This window comes from Chrysemys picta, chromosome 1 (genome assembly GCF_011386835.1).
Source record: "Chrysemys picta bellii isolate R12L10 chromosome 1, ASM1138683v2, whole genome shotgun sequence".
Classification (NCBI taxonomy): Eukaryota; Metazoa; Chordata; order Testudines; family Emydidae; genus Chrysemys; species Chrysemys picta.
The window spans coordinates 318,900,119-318,924,275 of NC_088791.1; the positions used below are offsets into that span (position 1 = coordinate 318,900,119).

The following is a 24,157-nucleotide window of genomic DNA, read 5'->3' on the forward strand; positions in this document are numbered from 1 at the left end:
TGGAGTCCTTGGAGGATCCCTCTGTGCTCTGCCCTACAGAACAGACTTCCCTTGCAACAGGTCGCAACACCTTTGGCCTGGCTGCTCCACTATCTGGAGGGAGGGGCAGCCAGGCCAAATTTCAGTGGCACTGCAACCACCTGCACCAGATCGCAATGCCGCTCACTCCAATGTGGCCCAGCCGGGTGAAATTTCACTGGTGCAACCACGCAGCTAGTGCCCTGCTCTGGACCACTCCAGCAGCAGTTGTTACGATTTAAAAACATCCCTACATTTAATAGAGAACCACTGCTTAAAAGTGGTTGGGCCATGGCCCCCGTAACTCTGTGGCCTATGGAACTTTTAAGTAAGTGCAAAAACCTTTTGGTGTGTGTGTGGCACATTCCCCCCCCCCAAATTGGTGCCATTGGGGGCATCTCATTTAAATAGGGACTGTGCAGTAAGTAAAATGCCTAGCGCTCCAGGAGCTACTGCTAGGAATCAAGTTTGCTGAGAGGAGAATGAGGAGTTATTAACCTGTGCAAACCATTCAGCATAGATCATTTAAAATGGGCTGTTGCTTATATTCCTTTTCATACCTTTTCTAGTGGATATGGAAAATCAACCCAGCCGCAGCTGTTTTACTAGTCATAAAAATAGAGCATTTCCCAAGTAGCATGAACAGAGATTGGGAAAGATTCAGTGTCTTTGAACTATTACATAGTATAAATAGGAATCAAATATAGAATCATAATTAAAATTGCATACAAGCTGTGTTTACTAGTACATAATAAAATGTTTTTAAATAAAAAATCTGAACTTGTTTTTGGTATAAGCAATGACTTAGTTATTTTGATTAAAATTAATATTTACTTTTGTTGATAAATGTTTAACTTTCTTCCAGTTATCTTAGTTCATAGAGATTTTCATATTACTTAGCATAATTGCAGTGCCCCCTTGTCCTGGAGTTTTAGTCTGTTTATTTTAAGCAACTTAAACCAGATTTAAAGAACTCCTATTAGAAATCAAGTGTTTATAACTGGGCTGGGAAATAAAAATACCCTCAGCTATCCTATTAGTCATGTTTGTAATTTCAGCTTGAATTCCCTTCCTGCAAAAAGCCTGTTCAAAATAGTAAACCTACAGTATTTTTTAAAGATATTCTTTAAAAAATGAGTAATAATTATGATTAATAATTGTAACTAACTGCTGATGATGTATTATCGTTTTCTAAAACATTCCTAGTTCACCCAAAATGTACATAGTGCTTGCCGTACATATTTTTTCCTGTCCTGAATAGATGTGAACTCCTTTCATGTGTAGGTTTTTTTCCTTATTGAACAGGTTAAAAAGTTTTGAGTGACAGATTTGCCTTGAGTTCTAGCATTCATTGAAATGGGTGCAATTTGAAGACCTCAGTCTCTTAAAAATGCTTTGTTGATGATTACTTGAATAATCATGTCTACATCTGAGAATTAAAGAAGAATGTTAAAATACTGACCATTAACATTCATTTTGAATTTGGATAGAACCTGCTATATACAATTCTGTTAGTTTGGAAGACTGTAAAATTAATGACACAAACATTTTCAGTGTTAAGTTGTTATATGTAAAATATTTTTTCTCCCATATAAGATATGTCTGTTGAGCTCCATAATCATATATATGAGGATCAGAACATTTCCAGCTGCAGTTGAATATTTGGTTCTTAGAGACATAAATTACTCTAATGTATTAGGTATCAATTTCTAGTTTTAACAACTAGTATGTTCATCTATAATCAGATAATATCTGTTGAATAATGTGGCAATCACTAAGCCTTCTTATATTCTGTTATCCAGCATTGGAAATTATCTATCTGCCTAATATTATATTACTGGGGATGCTTTGCTTGTGATGTACAGTACTTCTTTTTGTTCATTATGACTTGGATTGGGTAGACGGAAGTAGACCAGTTGTTTAACAAGGAAAGTTTAGTGCATTACATAGTTAATAGTTTTGCAGTTTCAGTGTAGAGTTTTCTCTTACATTGACTTTTCCCTCCCCGGGAGGAATCTGATCTTGTAATGCTGAAATTAATAGAAGGCATCCCAGGTGGCCTATCTTGCATTATTATAAAATAATTAAATTATTTAATATAATAGTAATACAGATGTTATAACTAGAGCAAGTTTTACCCAATATTTAAAATATTCGGAGGTAGCTCAGTATAGTATTTTTATATCTAGTATTACTATTGCTGATAACTTTAGCATTTGTATTTTCACAGCTTTGACTGTTACCCTCTGTAGTGGGATGTTGTAAAAGACAGCTACTGTTTTACAGCTTAATTTTAGTTAATCATTGCATTAGTTTGAAGAATAAACAGAATCATAGAATCTAGAGTTGGGGAAGACCTGTTAAATAATCTAGTCCACCTTTCTGCCATTACAGGTTTATTCATTCATGATTGTGCAGGTTGCGTCCAATCTAGTTTTAATGTCCTAAGCAATCAGTCTTCAACTGGTTTCCATAGGAGATAGCTGTTACTGCTGGATTTTTTGAACCTAAAATTTCTCTTTCTTAATTTCATCCAAGCATGTTAGTGCCAGATATATGGTGCCTGATTCTGATTTCACTTACACTGGTTGAAATCAGGAGTAACTCCACAAAGTTAATAAAGTCACACTGGCACAAATGCTATGTAAGTGACAGGAGAATCAGGCCCAATCTGTTCTAAGAAATAATTGGTCCAAGATATTATGATTTTAATTTATTTTTTTTGTTGAAAGTCTTTTCAGTGTTAACACAACAGCACAACTACAGATGTAGTGCTGTGTTCAGCAGAATACCGGTCTTACGGTCTGTCAAGTCACTCTTATGTTTAATACTTTGCACCCAGTTTTCTTCTCCCATACACTGATGTAAATCAGGAGTATTTATACTGAAGTTAATTGAGTTACACTGATATAAAACGTGAGAGGAGGGCAATGTCAATTTAATTCAAGCAGTTAAATCTGAAGGATCGCATATATTGGGGAACAACTGGGTGTCTTCATTTCCAGAGTGAATTCCGCAGCACTTTTCTCCCCTGTATTAAATGCTTTCAAAGTTGAAAGACACCACAGATCTTTCAATGTTTGCAGTTAGCCATAGTGTTACGCTCAACATGTTAGTGCCAAGATGGCAAGGGTTCAGACGCAGAGTAGTATCTATTTTATAGTTTTCACTGAGAGAGAAAAATAATATTTGTGTGTAATGCTGTGGCATGCAGAGGGATCCCTGTTGTGATGTTGTTTCAATCAGGAGGTAGCAGAGGCTATAAAGAATTGATCTGTGAAGGCAAGAATTGAGCATGAGAGCTGAGTGCAAGGGAACATCCAAGGGGCAGAGGAGCAGACAGAGAAGGAGCATCCAAGGGGCAAAGGTGCTGAATGAGAGAGAGCATCCAGGGTGGAAGAGAGAGAGAGAATCTATTGCAGCTTGGAGTGAAAAAGCTGTGATATGAAGAGCACTAGAATGAAAGAAGAGATGAAAGCATAACAAACTGTTATGCCCCTCCAAAACAATGCAGTTGTTGGCTCTTGCCAACTCTTGTTAAATATGTAACACAGGGTGAGTAGAAAAGTACTTAATTGCCAAAGGAAAACAAAATGCAACTGGAAAGAAATGCATTCATGAACTACATGAGCTATTCTGTGCTAAGATATACAGAAAATTGGCTACTGAATTTTGTATCCCTTGTAATCTGTCAGATGTGGCTGTCTAGTTGAAGGCTGCCATTGCATAAGTATCACTTTCTGCAGAAGGTAGAAAGATTTGTTTTTAAACTTACGGTATTTTCAGTGTCTAATTCTGGAGTTTTTCTTCCAAAGAACTGAAAAGAAACCGTTTCTTGCACTTTCAGATCACCTGATTGAGCTCGCCTCTAAAATACCTGTTTAAAAAGTTCCCTTTTGAGGATTCTGTCTGGATCAGGTTATTAGAAAACATTTAGGAGCATGATTCTCATTCATCCTACAGCCACTTTATGCTGTTTTTTCATATAAAGGGGCCTTGAAATGGCTGAAAATGTAATTTACTCCTTCTTTAAGGATCCTATACCCTGCCAAAGCAGTGTAAAGTGACTTTGATGTAAATGAAAATAGGGCCCTTGTGGCTTAAGGTCCTAAAGATGTCCTAGAATATGTGCCATGTATTTTGGTGCAGGCTGTTGGAAAAGTATGGTGGTCTGAAAACCAAGTGTTCAGAGTTAGCTTATCATGGGGCCCAATTCTTTTAATTGAAGTAATTGAGAGGAATATTGGGCCCCACTTGCACAGAAAGGTTTCTGCATAGTTTGAAGAAAAGTACGCAGCGCTAAGCAACGTGAGCAGATCTCTATATCCTCCCTGATCTGAGAGCTTGTGAGCAGGGGAGCAAGTGGAGTGTGCAGAGGGGGCAGAACATCCAGGTGGCATGAGAGAGAGGTGGTCAGGCCTATCCTGCCCAAGCTAACAGTGTGCACAGGGAACATTGTTATCATTTCAAGATACTCCTGTTGCCACCCTGGAGTACTGCTTTACAAGTGTACAGAAGAGCTGACCATAGGGAGAGTAAGAATAGAGGCTATTATGACACCCAGCCACAGACATAGCTGAAAGAAGCAGGCACTGCAGTCTGAAGGGCTGGGAAGAATGCAGTGCCCAGGGCTTGTTGTGTTGAGCAGTTGAGTGTGAAAGATAATGTTTACTGGGAACCACACTCAGCTGCTCAACACAGCAAGCCCTGGGCACAGTGTTTGCTGGCCATTCACGCTGCACAGTCCGCTCCCTTCGACATATTACATATCACTGAATGATGCCTAACAAGGCAGCATGTTCATCAGCCCTTGGCTTGCCTTAGCTCTGCTCTCTTGCAACCCTCATCCATGTCTCTGCAAAGTTGTAGGCAACTTTTGTTAACTCTAATGGGAGTTGTGCACCTAAGGGACGTCTTCACTACCCGCTGGATCGGCGGGTAGTAATCGATCTATCAGGGATCGATTTATCGCGTCTCATCTAGACGCGATAAATCGATCCCCGAACACGCTCCCCATCAACTCAGGAACTCCACCAGAGCGAGAAGCGGTAGCAGAGTCGACGGGGGAGCCGTGGCCATCGATCCCATGCCATGAGGACCCGAGGCAAATCGATCTAAGATACTTCGACTTCAGCTACGCTATTCACCCCCCCCCCAGTGTAGAACAGCCCTAAGTGTCATGTTCATGGACAGAAGAGACTCACTCCCTTTATAGTTATCCATCTGAACTGAAATCAGTGAGGTGGTTCTTTAAGTGTCCAGAAATTTGAAAAAAGGATTGGAAAAGGGAGACATTCTTTCAGGGCCTGACCCCACTGTCCTTGAAATCAGTAGGAGCCTTTCTCATTGGACTGGTTCATATTTTCTAAGAGTTGGCAAAAAATTCCAGAAATCCAGCACGTAAGTTGATTTGCACACTTTTTCAACAGGACCTAGTTTGTGAGAAATTAACCGAATGTACGAACGGCCATACTGGGTCAGACCAGTGGTCCATCTAGCCCAATATCTTGTCTTTCGACAGTGGCCAATGCCAGGTGCTTCAAAGGGAATGAACAGAACTGGGTGATTATTGAGTGATCTATCCCCTGTCATCTACTCCCAGCTTCTGGCAGGCAGAGGCTTAGGGACACCCGGAGCATGGCATTGCATCCGTGACCATCGTGGCTAATAGCCATCGATGACCCTATCCTCCATGAAACTGGCATAATCACATGTACATCTCTCTCAAATTTAAATTCTATTCCTATTATGCTGCCATATTTATTGCTATGCCTTATTTTAAAAGATTAATTTTGACATTGGGTGATGACATAAATTATGATTAATTATAACTAAAAATGATGATATTATATATTCTTCACTTTCAGCATAGAGTTTTCTGCCTTTAATGGGCTCTGATAAAAGGCAATGGTACTCTAGTTCCATCAAATAAGGGTTTTATAGTATAGAAAATACAATGTATTATTCCACAGGATACTTTTTACATTTGTAGCAGTTTTCACATTTGCTCCAGTTTGATCTTGACTTATCCAGTGTAGGGCTGAAAATAGAATTAAAATAAGAAAATAATTTGTCACTGATTTGAAAATAAAATACAATGTGCCCACCTAAGGGACATAGGCTCACTCCCCTTCAGGTGTGTAGAGTAACTCCTGTTAGTTTATTGAAATTAGACATGCATCTAGAGGAAGCTATGTCCTCAAGCATTTAACTGATGTTTTTGGAAAGAAAATTATAGCATTATATAAAACTAAATCTTTTAAAATTTTGGTTTGCTTTTGTTGTCTGAATGGCTTTGTCTGAATTTCCTTCCTGAAATATATACCGTACATGAAATTGCAATCAAACCTGATAAACATTTAAAAATTTAAGACTTCTTCCATTGTTTAATGGCCTGATCCAAAGACCATTGAATTCAGGAGGCATTTTTTTCCATTGACTTCAGTAAGCTTTGAATCCAGCTCTAGATTTACTATTAAATAACCTGATTTCAGAATTGTCTTTTTCTGTACAATCCCCATTTCCAACAACATTCAACAAGGACTCTCCTTTAAATTAGTATATAAACTCTTACTTAAGAGTCACAAAATCACTAAAAATTAGATGAAGAATAAATGTAAAATGTATCTTTGTTTTTTCCTCAGTGATCTTGAGTTGTTAGCTGGATTTGAACCTAGACCTGCCGTATCAAAGCACAAACCTCAACCACATGAACTAAAGTTATTATTTCTGTAGATAAGAACATAAGAACGGCCGTACCGGGTCAGACCAAAGGTCCATCTAGCCCAGTATCCTGTCTACCGACAGTGGCCAATGCCAAGTGCCCCAGAGGGAGTGGACCAACAGGCAATGATCAAGTGATCTCTCTTCTGCCATCCATCTCCATCCTCTGTCAGACAGAGGCTAGGGATACCATTCCTTACCCATCCTGGCTAATAGCCATTAATGGACTTAACCACCATGAATTTATCCAGTTCTCTTTTAAACGCTGTTAAAGTCCTAGCCTTCATAACCTCCTCAGGTAAGGAGTTCCACAAGTTGACTGTGCGCTGTGTGAAGAAGAACTTCCTTGTATTTGTTTTAAACCTGTTAACTGTTAATTTCATGTGGTGACCCCTAGTTCTTCTATTCTGGGAATAAGTAAATAATTTTTCCTTACCCACTTTTTCCACATCACTCATGATTTTATATACCTCTATCATATCCCCCCTTAATCTCCTCTTTTCCAAGCTGAAGAGTCCTAGCCTCTTTAATCTCTCCTCATATGGGACCTGTTCCAAACCCCTAATCATTTTAGTTGCCCTTTTCTGAACCTTTTCTAGTGCCAGTATATCTTTTTTTAGATGAGGAGACCACATCTGTACGCAGTATTTGAGATGTGGGCATACCATCGATTTATATAAGGGCAATAATATATTCTCAGTCTTATTCTCTATCCCTTTTTTAATGATCCCTAACAATAGCAGGTTGTAGCCACTAGAAGGAGAAATTAGCACATTTACACATTTTACACCGCATACTGTGGACCATAATGTTTCAATATTAACCCATTAGAATATCATTATGGATCAAATTTCATTATTGCTGAGAAGAGATTTCTGCCTGACTTACTGGATGGAGAATGTACATGTCTTAAATAATAGGTAAATTCAAACAATGTTTTTGTCACAATTGCTACCAGCTTGTCTACTTGACTGGTTGGGCATCATATGGCGGGTTTGGTTGACCTCCGCAGCAGAGGCAGCCATCTATTAGGAATGATTGTTTAAAGGAAAAAGTCTTATAATTGTCAATAAAACTCAGGGAGATCACCGGTGGCACTTCCAGTAAGAACATTTAAAGTCAGGAGTACACACTGTTTTGAAGAAGTAAGTGATTGTGGCAGGCTAACAGGGTTCATTTTCTTAAACTTAATAATATCATACCTTTTATATCAGGGGTCGGCAACCTTTCAGAAGTGGTGTGCCGAGTCTTCATTTATTTACTCTAATTTAAGGTTCCGCGTGCCAGTAATACATTTTAATGTTTTTAGAAGGTCTCTTTTTATAAGTCTATAATATATAACTAAACTATTGTTGTATGTAAAGTAAATAAGGTTTTTAAAATGTTTAAGAAGCTTCATTTAAAATTAAATTAAAATGCAGAGCCCCCTGCACCAGTGGCCAGGACCTGGGCAGTGTGAGTGCCACTTAAAATCAGCTCATGTGCCGTCTTTGGCACGCGTGCCATAGGTTGTCTACCCCTGTTTTATATAGTACCTTTCAATTTAAAAGATCCAAAATCACTTCTTACATACAGTCATTTCTGAGATGGAAGGCCAGTAGCCAGGCAGACAACCAGCTCACAGCATGGTGTGCAGCAATGGAAGTATTAACTTAAAACAGCCTGGCAAACCCTTACTAATATGAAAATCACCATGGGAAAATCTTGGGGGTTTAGCATCTCATGCAAAGAATCTTCATCCCCTGTATAAAACTCATTATCTGCCTCTGAGGAGTGAAGGATTGTATTACCCTTGCAGAGATTTGAACTTTGGTTCCAATATTGCAAACATAATCCTTAGACCAGTTATAATAATAGCTACTGTATGATGCACAAGCAAGAAGAACGTCCCATGACTTTCTGCTTGGGATAAAAAATACAGTTTCATGAAATTCTTGAATAAGCCTAATTATCCTCCTAAAGTTTTCATATATTCAGGCTGAAATCCTGAATATCTTGTAATCTCCGAAAAAAATCTGTCTCTTGAAGCAGAGAATAGGGGGAGGACAGGTTCTCATCTCCAGAATGCTGTGACTCTACTTGAGGATTCAGACAGAAATAAGGCCTTGCCTATACAGGGAATTTCAGCCATGGGTGACCAAACACCAGGATAGCTGCACCAGTGCGGTCCCCTAGTGTAGACAGGTAAAACTGCGATAAATGGTTTGCACTGGTTCAACTCTTCTCAATGTCAAGTTGCACTGCAGAAAATCACAGATTATAAAATAGAAGGGACCATTATGATCATCTAGTTTGAGCTCATGCATAAGTGTAAAGCAATCTTGCCTGTCTACACTTGGGATATGCCACAATAGCTGTAACTAAACTAGGGCAAATTCCCTCATAGATGAGGCCTCTGTTATTTTCCAGTGTGGTTGCTGGAGAGCAGAGCTATCTTACTTCACAATGACACAATGTCAATAAGCTCTTTGTGAATCTTACAATGTTTGCAAAAAATAAAGCCTCCTCCCCCCCCCCAGGTCTTAATTGTAAGTGCTGTTAAACTGTGCTTTGAATAAAATAAGTCATTCTAGTTAATTATGATTAAAATGCTTTCTACGGGTACCTGCTTGCAAACTACAAAACTAACTTTCAATGTTAAGGAAAAAATGAGGTGCAGTTTGTCTGTAGCCCTCAAAGGGATAAGTTACTCTGCAGCATAGTATATAAAACTAAAATCATTTCCACTCTGAAAATTTGGTATAAATTAAGTTCTTAATATAAGGAATTCATGGGACGGGGGGCAGGGGAGCGGGGGAGGGGAATGGACACTAAATCCCTTAATTTCTAACCTGTTACTTTAAAAGATGAACAGGGTAGAATTACAAATAGATTATGTATTATATTTTCACTTGAAGAATATATTCCTTCTGCAGCACAGAAGAGAATCTCTTTTTCCAACCCATATGTGGCTGAAATTCAAAGAGGAGTAAAGTGATTCCTTCCTGCATGTATTATAATATATAGCACCCTGGGATATTTATCCTTCATTGTCAGGAAGTTAGACTAGATGATATAATAGGCAATTTCCATTCTGAAGGCCTGTGGTTCTTCTAATTGAAAGGTAGCTGTATGCATGCAAATTAATATTATTTATTTTTTCCATATTTTATTTTTTTCAAAGAGCTCACACCATTAGAGCCAAGGTAAAGTATTTGTGCATTCCAAATATTTTGTTATGGATTAAATAAAACTTGTTTTTCTTTACTTTGTGTGTGTGTGTGTGTGTGTGTGTTTGTGTGTGCTCACAAGAGTTTACACATAAAGTGCGCAACGGGACAGTGTGGTCTGGAAGAATGAGAATGGGGTAGATATCAGCTAGCTCTGAGTGCTAATCCTGGCTCTGCTACTGACTCTCCGCATGGCGCTGGGCAGCTTATTTTACCTCCCCGTAAATTCCCCTATCCTGGCTCCCCAGCCAGCCTCCTCATTGGGACCAGACTGCAGGCTGTGCTGGTTCCACATTGCTAACCTTGCTGCTTGATTCCCCAATTGAATGCTCTTCTGGGCTTTTTTATTGTAGGTCTTCTATGATGGGTGTTTTCCCTAGAGTCCCTGCTGCTAGAATAAAGAGATCGCATGCAAATCTTGGCTTACCCTTTTTAAATGAGAGTTTCTGGCCTTTGTGGTTGCAGAGAAAAGCTTGGGCATGTGAACTGATTGCACCCTAAGGGCTCAGGAAGCAGAAGGTAGATATTAAAAAACACACACACACAAATGTATTTTATTTACTTCAAAAAAAAAAACCTCATAATTTTTCTTTTTTTGGGGGGGGGGGAGGGGCTGACTGATGATTTTCAAATGTTTGAGACTGGCAATACTGGGTTCCAGCCCCACATCTATGCCTTTTCCTTGGCTTCCTGTGTCCTCTCTGTCCATTCTCCTCCTGGTGCGAGGATGTGTAGGAAGGGAGCTCTACCCCACTCGACTTTATCCTATCCACTGGAGAAGGATTCCCCTTATATCAGGCCATTGCAGTGCCACCAGCGGCTAAAAGTGCCCGCACATCTTAGATAGGGTGACCAGATCACACAGGGTGACCGTCACTACCTCCCCCCTCCCTCCAGCGCTTGCGCCGCCTTACAGCTGATCAGCGCAAGCCTGGGGGGGGGGAGGAGGAATGTGGTGTGCTTGGGGAAGAGGCGGGGATTGGGGAGGGATCCAATGGGGCACTGAGGGGGCGGGGCTGGAGGCTGGGCCAGGGCGGGGATTTGGGGAGGGATCCAATGGGGGAAGATGGGGGCAGAGTCGGGGCAGGGGGGACGCGAGCCACCCCCGGGCTCCGCTCCACCTGTGAGTGGAGGTAAAATATCGTGACAATTTGCATCCCGACTGAAGGTAGGTTGGGACACGGGACAAATAAGCAAATATCGGGACAGTCCCGATAAAATCGGGACGTCTGGTCACCCTAATCTTAGATCAGAGCCTTTGTCTTTCCCTGGTCTCTGCAGGCCCTCTAGATTCAGTGATTCACCCAGCTTTTCTCCCAACTCCCTGGTAGTTTTGGAATGTGGTTAAGTGCTTAAATTGAAGATTGCAAGGAGAAGGTCTCATTGCTAGTTTGCCTCACCCTCACAGCTTTTAATAGGAATGAGCTACTGGTATGAAAATAATGATTTTGGGAAGTTTCAAAACTACAGGATAAATACTACAGAAATGACCAGAAGTCAGAATGACTTTTCAGCCACTTTTCACTCATAAAGAAACCAGTTGCCAAACCCACCAACTGACACTCATTTACAAATCTATAATCTCTTGTGCACAGAGATTTGAATAAAATTTATTTTGAAGCATGAAATAAAAAAAGCATTCCTCATTAAAGCCAGATCACCAGCAGCAGAGCTGTCAGTTTATGTAAACATCAGCCAATTGAGTGATTCAGCGCTAAAAGTTTCAAGCACGTAAAACTTTAAACAGTGAATCACCAAATTGGCCGAGCTCTCTGATGGCTTGGCTTTGCAATGTGCAGAACTGATTTGTTTAGGAGATAGCTTTGCAACACCTCAGGGTACAGAAGTCTAGGGGGACCCTCTGACTTGACTGAATTCCTTTAAAAAAATGGTGATAGAAGCAAAGTGGTTTCTAGCTGAGCCAATTATGCTCTTCAATGCTTAACTTTCATGCGCTTACATTTTTAAGGGCTTAAGTTTTAAGTGCATGACAGTGGAAGTGCTGAAGCGCTTCAGTGGCTAAGCTAGAAGCCACTTAGTTTATACAAGGAGAAATTATTAAAGACTTTAGAGGGTCAGAAAACCCTCCCTGGAGCAGGGCTGGCCTTATGAGTGGGCGACTGGCCGGGGCGCCATGGTCAAGGTATGTGTGCGCACTGGTTAAGAGGTTGCAGAAGGGCCATGCCCACCTGGGAGACGGAGTGAGGGAATAAAGGGGCTGCAGAGCAGGAGTCAGGCAATCACATTAATCCCCTCTTCATCCTCCCAGCAGCATGACACCTGCAGCACCACCTCCACTCCAGCTGTTGGTTTGCCTGCTGAACCGCCACCCGCTGCTCAGGGAGTAGTACTTAAAAGGCACAAAAGAAAGCTTGCCCAGGGCACCATTTTCCTTAAGTCTGGCCCTGTCCTGGAGTGCTACTAAGATTCTCTGGGCAGAAGGCTGCTCCCCTCATCTGTGACTATCCTCTAGAATTCCTAACTCTATCAGGTCTACTTCCTTCCTAGTGTTAGTGTGTGATCTTAGGATGCATGAGAAATGGGATGGTGAGTGCTATGGAGAATGTTATAATGACTTTATGTAAATCAGGGGTAGTCAATTATTTTTTGTGAAGGTCCAAATTTCTTGGTCAAGTTATGGTCAGGGTCCAGACTCCAGAAAAAATAATAATAAAAAAAATCCCAACGATAATAAGTAAATAAAAAGATTTTGGAGTCTGTTCAAAAGCGTGTGGCGGTCTGGCTTTGGCCCACAGTCTGCCTGTTGACTGCCCTGCTGTAAATCTATGATGTATCCAGGATTGGATTAACACACAGGCAAACCAGGTACATGCCTAGGGCCCAGATTTGGTAGGTGGGAGAAATTTATGAATGTAATTATGTGTTTTACTATTGTGGATTTGCATGCAAACTGAGAGAACTTCATTCATTGAGTGAGCAGCATTGTGACCCCATGCACCAGGTCACAATGCCGCTCAGTCAAGTGAATTAAATTCTTTCAGTTTGCGCTCAAATGCACACCAGTGGATGAGTGGACAGAAACAGGCCTCATGCACAGCTCAGACTCACTTTACCATTCCTAACAGAGATAAGGAGAGAGGAGGGCACTGTGTAAAGAAACTGCTTCCTTCTCCAACAAGATAGAGGCCCAGAAGTGTATATTTGCCTAGGGCCCAGTGATAGATTAATCCAGTCCTGGATGTGGCCTCTGATTGCTCCATCTCAAAAAAGAATATTGCAGAACTAGAGGGGGTTCAGAGAGGTTCAATGAAGATGATAGAGCCTGGGTCTGAATCCAGTGTGGCAAGTCCTGTGCGTGTTTATTTTTTTGGTGATGCACTTAGAAAACTTAACTATAAACTAATGATTTTGTTTTGATTATATATTAAATGTGAGCTAATTACTGGCGAATAGTTAATAATATTATAGAACATAAGAACGGCCATACTGGGTCAGATCTGTGGTCCATCTAGCCCAGTATCCTGTCTTCTTACAGTGGCCAATGCCAGATGCTTCAAAGGGAATGAACAGAACAGGGCAATCATCAAATGATCCCATCTCTGTCATCCAGTCCCAGCATCTGACAGTTAGAGGCTTAGGGACATTATTATAACTATTTTATATGTATGTAGAGTCTTCCATTTCAAAGGATGCCAATGAGCTTTAGCACTTCTCTAATAAATATGTGGTTTTATTGTGCCTTTAAGGCAAAGATGTGTATTAGGGGCAGAGAAGAGGTGCATTGTCCCTAGGGTGACCAGACAGCAAGTGTGAAAAATCGGGACGGGGTGGGGGGGTAATAGGAGCCTATATAAGAAAAAGACCCAAAAATCAGGACTGTCCCTATAAAATCAGGACATCTGGTCACCCTAATTGTCCCATAGATAGTTACAAGCTGCACTTTATCTTAGACAGATGCAGTGCTTCCTGGAGCTCCAGAGAGCTCAGGTGGATTGTGCTTCTTGGAGATGGTGCAGTATATTCTGTGTCCAGCCAGTTCTGCTGGCAAGTGCAAAAGGTTGAGGAGACCCACCCACTCCCTGTCCCCTTTGGAAAATATAAAACGGGTGGCACTAGCACTGAAGCTGTCATTGTGGATGGCTTTTTGCACATGGGCACAATGAGGGGTGTTCCTTACCCCCTCTCCTTCCATTGCTTACTCTTGTGTGGGTGGACACAGTCAGATCCATGTTAGAATCACATTGCCCAGAAGTGAAATGCAGCTGCCTCTGAAGTGAAACAGCAGCTTTTTAACAGAGCATAGCAACATGGTGTAATAAATAAATCAGGAAGTGAATAATAATATGATACTTAGCATTTGTTAGTTTAATTAATTCTCACAATACTTACCTACTTCATAATGGTGTTATCAGTCATATCCAACTGAGACTACATGGGGGGATTTGTATTTAAATGGTAATTCAGAAGTGTTCAAGTCATTAGTGGTCATTTCTCATTTGTGCACTAAATATATCTCACATGGATCCATATGTATTCTCTTTATCTATCTGGTTTATTTCATTTATTTTGAATGCTTGCTTTGATGTGTGTATGTGTGTGCGCATGCTCATGTAAGGATTACAGTTTTACACATGGGATTAATTTAGAAGATAATTTATGTTGGATTGTTTTGTTAAATTAACTTGTACTTCTTTTGTTAATTTCTTTTCTTATTACCACTTCAGAAAACTAATTGTATTTTTCCTGATGACTTCAGTTTAAATATAAAATGTCCACTTTGTTTAAACATTTTCAGAATTTGGGGATTTAACTGTGTGACTCTGTTGATTTTAATGGGCATTTCAAGTTTTAAAACCATGGAAATTTTCATAAATACACCTCTACCTCGATATAACGCCACCCAATATAACACAAATTTGGATATAACGCGGTAAAGCAGTGCTCCAGGGGGGCGGGGCTGCGCACTCCGGTGGATCAAAACAAGTTCTATGTAACGCGGTTTCACCTACAACGCGGTACGATTTTTTGACTCCCGAGGACAGCGTCATAGTGAGGTAGAGGTGTATGGGGTGAATAACACTAACAGATTTTTATTCTTTGAGTAGTTTGTAGATCTCTAGCACAAACCAATAGATATTTCTAGTGAATATAGAAAAACTTTATTTGAAATATTTTTACCTTCTTTGTAAATGTGGCTTTGCATATTGTGTACTATACAGTTGCTATCTGAACAATAAATCATCAGGTTCATGTTCTACCCTCAGCTATCCTTGCACAGTTATAAACTGGTTACAATTTTCATTTGCAATCTGACTGAATGAAGTGGGAATTTGACCCTTGAGCTTTACCATTCATATGCAAGATGAACACATTATATAAGGCTATGTTTACAAACAATATCATAAAACTATATCCAGATCTTTTCCATCCCTAATTTCTGAGATTTGCTGATAAGTGGCTTGAGTTTTGTTATAACATGCTGTCAATAATTTATGCACATAATTTGGACTACAGTGATGATGGCTAAAATGTGCAGAATGTTCTTGCAGGGTTAGACCCTACAGGAAACCATACTGTGTGCACTGCTGAACAGAGCGTAGGATTGGGAGCCTGCTTGTAGGGCCAAATCTTGATGTCAGCCTAGGTGAGGAGTGCGGCTTTTATCCCTCAGAAAAGGGAGGACCACAGACATTCCATTGGGGGTGGAGCTAAGAGTCTGAGGTATGCAACCTTTTAATGTGAGAAAGCAGAACCAGGAGTTCTGCTGCTTGCTCTCTGCTCCTGCAGCCCAGCCTCCCTAGCGTGCTGCCTCCCACACCTCTGGACTAGATGCAGTTAGGAAACCAGAACTGCAGTTTAACAAGTGGAAGCTGCTGTCAGGCTGCGTTCCCACCTCACTCCAGAGTAGATGCAGGGGAGGAGGGGACAAGTTTGTAGAGTGTGTGTGCATCATACAGGGAGCAGCTGATATGGGAGTGTGTGGAGAAGGTTAGGGGAGCTGGAGTGCAGAGAAGGCAACTGTTTGGGCCTCTTTTCTTATATCCATTTCTGCATCATGGCTGCCGGAGTGGGAAAATGTACCGCTGCTCACGCTGCCAGGGATTAGTCTGTATGGCTGCAGAGCAGAGGAAACCTGCTGAATTTTCCTTGTGGCAGCAGCTGCCAAAGTACATTTCAGCTGCATCAGGCCCTTAGGACTTCGACACCTGCTGTACCAAATGGGAGGAGACTGGGTCTTGCAAGTGTGATTGTCTCATTTGTATGGAGCGTCTGTAGGTTTTGCAAGAGCGCATTTGAATGTTTTCTGAGAGAGTAAATTTAACTCCTGCTGAGAGGAGATGTAATTACCTGATGTAGAATAAAAACCTCTTTAGAAGGTTGAACTCTGTTTTCCCACTTTATTTTACAAGTACATGCATTTCTGCAGATTGAAGTTCAGAAGCACAGACAAATTCTTTTGTTTGCTGTTTTTTTTTTTAAAAAGCTCTTCTTCAAATTGTGTGGGCTGCTCTTACATTTTGTGGGCCCCAAAGAGCTGGTGGGGGGAGAGGATTATATTACAGTTTTCTCCTTTTTATTTATTTTATTATTTATTCAAAAGCAGGGAGCTGCCTTCCTCTCCAATCCCACTGGCAGAAGTGGAAGATAAGGCTAGCTCCAGAGTTGCTGAATTTGTATAGGGCCAACAAAATATGGGGCCGCAAGGCTGCCCTTGGTTCTGGAATGAAACAGATCTAATTAAAAAGCATTTCTACCACTGCTTTCTGAGGCAGCTGGAAATTGTTCCAAAAAGCAGGGAAACACTGGTCTCAAATTTCCCTAGGGGTCAAATTTGTGTGATTCTGACCCTGTCTGCCTTTGGTTATCCTGTGATCCTGCGTGACACTGAGACAACAGGGAATCTTGTGTATCAGAATTGGGAACACTGAATATGGGCTCTGCTAAACTGACAGGAGAAGGTGGACAGGTGGGAACCTTAAAATATAATTGCTTAATAATGTATTTGATAAATGCCCCTCACTTTCTGGGAAGATAAAGTGCTCTGATGACTTATTTGGGCAATACCAAGAAGCACTTGTCTGTAGTTGAGAGCACTTCATAATAAGAGACCGTGTGGGGAGCCCTTGTTAAATATATAGCACAAAAATGCCTGAAACTCCTCACAATTTGCCCTTTAAGGGCTTGATTCTGCAGGTGGTGAGTACCCTTAACTCCTGTTGACTTCAGAGAGTTGAAGGTTCACGACATGTCAGAGAACTGGGCCTTAATAGATTTTTTTTATTTATTTTGTTAAAACAAATTTTTCTGTGAGAGTTTTTCAACTACCATGTCTCAAATAGATTTGGAAAGGCCAATTGCCTTCCCTGCTGATGAAAATTGAGCATATGATATTGTCCCAAGAAAAAGCTGGTTCATTATGTCTTGATATAATAACATGTTATTGAATAGCTTTTAAAGTTTATTTTAAAATGATGAGATTATTGACAGGTGATATTCTGTGAAAACTAATAACTCCTTTGTCTACTTTGGGTATGTCTTCACTACCTGCCGGATCGGTGGGTAGTAATCGATCTATCAGGGATCAATTTATCACATCTCATCTAGACGCGATAAATCAATCCCCGAACGTGCTCCCCGTCGACTCCAGAACTCCACCAGAGCGAGAGGCAGTAGCGGAGTCGACGGGGGAGCCGCGGCTGTCAATCCCGCGCGGTGAGGACCCGAGGTAAATCGATCTAAGATACTTGGACTTCAGCTAAGCTATTCACGTAGCTGAAGTTGCGTATCTTAGATCGATCCCTCCCCCTAGTGTAGACCAGCCCATAGCTGTGTTTCTGTTGTCTTACAGACAACGTTAGTTGTGCCAGGTCGTAACATTCATTTCTGTTTAAATAGTGAAATAAAGTATAAGGAAAAGAGCCATGAAATATTGATGTATTTGCAATATAAGAACAGCTTAGTAGTACTTCTGGGATAATACCTAGCCATCACTGCTGGAAACATGGCAGGTGTAAGATGAAAATGTGTAGAATTGGAAAAACAAATAGTATATTAAGGGATAAAGCAGTAGTCACCTATTCAGACATTGTGCTGCTGCTGATTTGCTGATAATGGTTGTTTGTTTTTGTTGTTATTCTTTAGCCTCAGACCATACGGCAGACTCTCCAAAGGACACTGCGGTATTATGAGCATCAAGTTATTGGGTAAGTAAAACAGACCACAGTAGTGATTAGAAGGGTGAATAAAAGAGAAGTGATAGCTGTAGAATTAATAGCTTTCTGTCTTCTAAGTCGTTGGCTTGAGTAACCAACTTTTCTGAATTTGCTCACAGATACTTAGGCATTTTCCTCAGTAATGATAAATATTATACATTCTTTTTGTGTTATTCTTCATCTCTCCTGCTGCAGTTAAATAACTATAGCCCAATCCTCCTTTCATTCAAGTCAATGGGAGAGGGACTGAGCCCACGGAGGAGCAGTTGTAGAACTTATGTCAGTGTTGGGGAGCCTTTCTGTTAAAGTATAAGATTTTTCAGAATGTGCTCTTCACACAGTCAGCCAAAATGACATAACAGATTAATTATTACTAATGTTTATGTTTCAGTCAGACCATGATCCCATTGTGCTGGATAGGCATTGTAAAAAGCTTACAGTCTAAGGCCCAGATCCTGCGAACAGTTATACATATGAGTAGCTTTCAGTACATGAATAGTCACATGGAGTTACTCACTTGCATAGGCAGTTGCCAGATACGAGCCTAAAAAACAAGTTCTGACAGCTGGCTGAAACAAACAAACAGGCGAGGGGGAGGGAGGACAGGGTAACTATGACAAGATAATATTAATCATTCCAACAATTATTGCTACCCTTTTGTTTTCTGTCTATCCCCTACCTACCCAAGTGTTGTTATTGTCACAGATACCATTCCTAATCGAACGGAATATGATGCCTGCAAGACTGTATCAATTAAACAACTCTGCCAAACATAGAATAGTGTCTGCAACTCTTTCTTTTATTACTCAGGTTGGGTCAAAGGTATATTTAAAATTCATGCCATAGTTCTGAAACTTCGTACGCTGGAGGGAATTGTTCTCGTACATTTTGTCAAAATTCACACGCCTCTCTATCCTGTACGTAGCATTTGTAATGCTAGCACGTCTAGCATGCACCCCAGGATAGAGAGAGTGCCATTGCTGCAGGGATCAAGTATATCTCTTTGCTGGTAGTTATGACATCTATTATGGAGCAGATATGGGTAGGCGGGGGAAGTCTTCTGGCAATTTTTTTTTTTTTTGTCACTTGAAGGGATTGCTTTGAAGTCTCACAGTAGTATATCTCGGGGGAGGGGGAGGGTGGAGGAGAGGAACTACAGTGCTTTAAGAACAGCATATTTATAATAACAATGTAGCTTTAATTCATGGCCACTAGTGACTCAGAACTGTTTGTTTTTAATGGAGATGAAAATAAGGCAGCTCTTCTCACACTCTAAAGACCTGTCGCTCCTGGTGCTATGCCTGCTACTTAAGCTATGGTTTGCTTCACTTTCACAACTTTCTATATCCCCTTGCTTATCCAATATCTGCCTCTCTTCTAGGTGTCCTATATTGGGCCTGATCCTGCAGTTCTTACAGTTACCAGTGGGAGTTTTGCATGTATAAGCCTGCTGGATCTCTCTGATACACTTTAGTGTAAAACACAGTACTCACATCAGCATAAAGAGCCAAACTTGCTCTCTGACAGAGTGAATTCCTGGGGCCTCATTCTCTACTGCTCTGCACTTGGTATAGTCTGTGTATAACAGGTGCTAACAAAATCGGAATAGTAGAGCTCTGCACATGAGTGTAAATGACTACAAGATGCAAGTGATGGAGAATCAGGGCTATGGACTAGAGAGAGGAGATGGAGAGAGAGAATCTAGTAGCTTGAACAGAGGGCTGGGAGCCAGGAACTCCTTCATTCCAGTCCTGCCTCTGCACTGACTCCCTCTGCTTTTGGTCAAACAATTTGATCTTATCTTGCAAAGTGTCAAGCAGCTCCCTTTGACTTCATGGGCAGTTGAAGGAGCTCAGAACTTCCCAGGAGGTGCTCAGCATGCTAGAGCAGTGGTTCTCAACCTGGGGTACGCGTACCCCAAGGGGTACGCAGAGATCTTTCAGGGGGCAGATCAACTCATCTAGATATTTGCCTAGTTTACAACAGGATACATAAAAAGCACTAGCAAAGTCTGTACAAACTACCATTTCATACTGACAATGACTTGTCTATATGTCCGAGAGGAGGAGAGCCTTTGGGCCTGCTGGGAGGTAGGGAGCACTCTCTTCACCCAGCAGGGCTCAGTATTTAGTAAGATCAGACCCAAAATCCATGCCCAAATTTTATTAGTGAAATGGAAGATAAACTTATTTAGCTATCCTTCATTTTTCTTTAGTGGCTTGATTAATATTTGTGGTTTACAGTGTTGTAGCCGTTTTGGTCACAGGATATTAGAGAGACAAATTTGGACCAACTTCTGTTGGTGAAAGAGACAAGCTTTCAAGCTACACAGAATTGTTCTTCAGGTCTGGGGAAGGTACTAAGGACTGGTCTACACCAGGAACTTAGGTTGGAATAACTACATCGGTCAAGAGGGTGAAAATCCACACCCCAGAGTGATGCAGTTCAACCAACTTAACCCCCGGTGTAGACCATGCTAGGTTGACAGGAGAATTCTTCCATCGACTTATCTACCACCTCTCGGCAAGGGGGATTATCTATGCCGATGGGACAACCCCTCGTATCCGTGTTGGTAGCATCTTCACTGAAGTGCTACAGCATGCATCATTTTAAGTGTAAGAGTGTCACAGCTAAATAGAAGATGGAATAGATTGTTTAGCATAAGGAGTTAACACATATTTTAAGGGACCATTCAAGGTGAAGTGGCCCTTTAACACTTCTCCAGCTATAGGACAAAAAAGGGAGGTTAGTGGATTACAGAATGTTGTAATAAGCCATAAATAGAGTGTCTTTATTAAGACCAGGATTTTTATGCCCCAATAACAACTATGTGGATGAATCCAGACAATTACTACACTCTCAAATGAACTCACACAGAAAAATGATAAAAGACAAAAATACCATATCACCCATGGGCAAACACTTTTCACAGAATGATCATTCCATATCTGACCTCTCAGTCCTTGTCCTCAAAGGAAACCTGCACAACACCTTCAAGAGATGAGCCTGGGAGCTTAAATTCATAATTTTGCTAGACACTAAAAATTATGGTGTTAAGAAAGACACTGGGTTTATGGCTTATTACTACAATCTTTTGGTTTAGTGTACAATTACTAAGAACAGCACCCCAGTGGTGATGACATGTAAAGGAAGAGAGATTTGCCCACTACTTAGCTCTTTGGTGTTTTCCCCCTCCCCCCCATGCCTTTATTTTCATTACAGAAAGTGCTCAGTATTATTCACTATTATTACTTTTCAGATGTTGGCTCCAGTTCCCAACACTGGCTGCTATTGCTGATATTAATAAAGTGATTGGTGGGTGTGGGTATATATATATATATATATATATATACCCACACCCACCAATCACTTTATTAATATCTAATTTGCCAGATATTACAGGCTTGATTCTGCTCCATTAAAATAAACATGCGTTTTTTCATTGGCCTGAATCGAAAAAGGATTAAGCCCTACGTTATAGATAGTTAAAGACAAAATGAGGATGCGCTTTCAAAAGCACATTAATAATCAACTGTTAGTCTCCCAACTCATTTGTTACATAAGTTAAGCAGATGTATAGAAATTGTTTATTTTTTCCCCTAGTTACAGGGATGCAGAAAAGAACTTTCACAATATATCGAACAGATGCTCCTATACAGACTGCTCTGGCAACGATGAAGCCGAAGATGTCTCAGGAATTCTCCAGTGTACAGCTAATATACTCGGTACTTATTTTTTGTAATATGACTCATTTGCTTTGGTTGGAGGGTTTTGGGGGTTTTTTGAGAGGCCCATCATTAATCATGAATGAAGGTCTTTCCTGTTCCATCCAGGGCAGCTTAGACTGTAGTCAGCATCATCTCATTGGGTTATTGGTGTCAAGGTTATCTCCTTTTCCAGGCATATTTTACTTGTCTGAAATAATCCACTTTGCTTTTTCACTGGGTGTTTACTGTGCCTCCCATTTTGTTGTCACTGAGTATTGGAATTTCAGAGGTTTGGTGCCCAAATTCATTTGGGAATGCCAAGGTATAATTGAAAAAAAAAAAAAAGGGAATTTGGCCCTCAGAGGTACGTCAGGAGGTGTTTAAGCATTTGCTACAAAACAGCAGATGCACGAGGGTTCTGTTAGCCATACTGATTCGGGGTCTGGAGAAACCATGTTTTAGCAGAATGTAGCCCGCTAGGGTGACCAGATGTCCCTATTTTATAGGGATAGTCCTGATTTTTGGGTCTTTTTCTTATATAGGCTCCTATTACTCCCCACCCCTTGTCCGAATTTTTCACATTTACTATAGCCTGCTGAATCATGAGTATCTTAAATTATATTGCTCTCTTCATGCTGAAGGATCCCAAATATAACAAACTTGTATAAATGTAAAGAAGATGTATGTCATCCACCACTGAAGTGCAGTGACCTGTGGGTTTACATATGCAACTACTTAAGAGAACACAGCAGCATTGCACAACAGGACAGGAAATGAAAAGCGTTACCATACCAAACTGAAACTGCAAGGAGAACCTAGCTTGTTGCTCAAGTCAGATGTGAACCCTTCATTTAGTAACACTGGCGAGCTGTATACAGGATTTTAAAGTGAAATTTATGTAATAAGTTAGTGCAGTTTCAGATTATGGGTTCAAATAGAGGCAACTGGCCCTACATACTCTCACATTCTTCTACTACATCTTTAGGGTACGTCTAGACTGCAGTCGTGGGGTGTGATTGCAGCTTGTGTTGATGTGCCCAAGTTAAGTTTAGTCTCACAAGGCCAGTCCTGTGAGTGATTACTTTGGGTTCTGGGCTGGCTTGTACAGCCTATGCTGAGGCTTGTGCTGCCATGGTCTCCCTGTTCTGGGACCTGAGCTAGCTAGATTAAAGATAGCTTGGGTATGCTGGCTACTACCCATGCATTGATTGCTGTCTAGACATAGTCTTTGTGCCTGCTCTTCTCTGGAGCATCGGTAAGGTTTTATCAATTCTCAATCTGTGAAAGCTGATATAAATCCACACTGAAAGAAAAAAAGCAAAGAACTTTTTACTAAGAACTTTAATTTAAAATGGGGGCATTTAACCCTTTTTCTTCAATAAAACTTTTCATTTTTATTGTTTTGGAGAAACCTTTACAGATCACCTCAAGCCACCGATTAATTAGCTAATTTTAACATAGCACTTTGAAGATGTAAAGTGCTAAATATTATTTATCATTGCTACAAGTAACACTCTCTACTGATTTTTAGCCACAGCTGACATTATAAACCCTTGTGTTTGGGGATATAGAAATCAATGATAAACTTGTGCTGAAATTTGGCTTGGAGTATGAACAAAAGCCTGAACAGGGTTCATTTTCAGGAGATTATGCGGCTGGAGAGTTCTCATCCCAAGAACAACATAAAATTGAAGTCCTGACCTTGTGTGATAATTAAAGATCTCATTACCCTATTTGCAAGAGGACTGGTATCAACTCTGGCATTCTAGCTGCATTCCAGTCTGGGTTATTACATTCTGCTTAACTAAAATCCCTCCTGCAGTTGGAGTAACCATTTGTCTTCCTTCTCTGTCTCAAACTGTTGTATAGTGTTGGTATGCACTGTAAAATAACTGATCTGTTCCATCTAAGAGGTGGCTGCATTTTACTGATGGTCGATGTGCTTCCGCTTCATTAGGACCCTTACCAGGCAAGGTGCTGAGTGCCTGCTGAGAGGTTCTGAGTGCCCTTAACTCCTGCTGAAGTTAATGAGAAGAGAGCAGGCACTCAGCACCTTGCAGAACTGGGCCAAAAGTGCTTTGGGATTTTTTAGAATTAATGACATCACAAAAATGTACAATGCAATATTATTTAAAGTGATTTTTTTGCTTTTATTGTTAAATAGTTGAGTCCTTACCCTTTCAAAATCAGCCCTTGTACACGTCTTCATGACTCATGCAGAGGAATCTCTCTTTATAATACTTTTAAAACATACATAATAATATTGTAAGAGGCCAGACTAAAAACTCAGTACTTATTTTCACTATGAAACTACGGCTCTTATGGT

At 40.6% G+C, this 24,157-nt stretch overlaps 1 protein-coding gene across 2 annotated transcripts in view; it reads left to right on the plus strand.

The window, feature by feature from the left end:
* The window catches only part of GUCY1A2 (guanylate cyclase 1 soluble subunit alpha 2), a 327,535-nt gene that overhangs the window by 1,573 nt on the left and 301,805 nt on the right, over positions 1–24,157 (plus strand). For both annotated transcript variants that reach the window (XM_065581517.1, XM_005289980.5), the window contains exons 2-3: positions 18,054–18,115; positions 21,728–21,849. In XM_065581517.1, the coding sequence (XP_065437589.1) occupies positions 18,054–18,115; positions 21,728–21,849 (184 nt within the window). The remainder of the gene's footprint in view (positions 1–18,053; positions 18,116–21,727; positions 21,850–24,157) is intronic.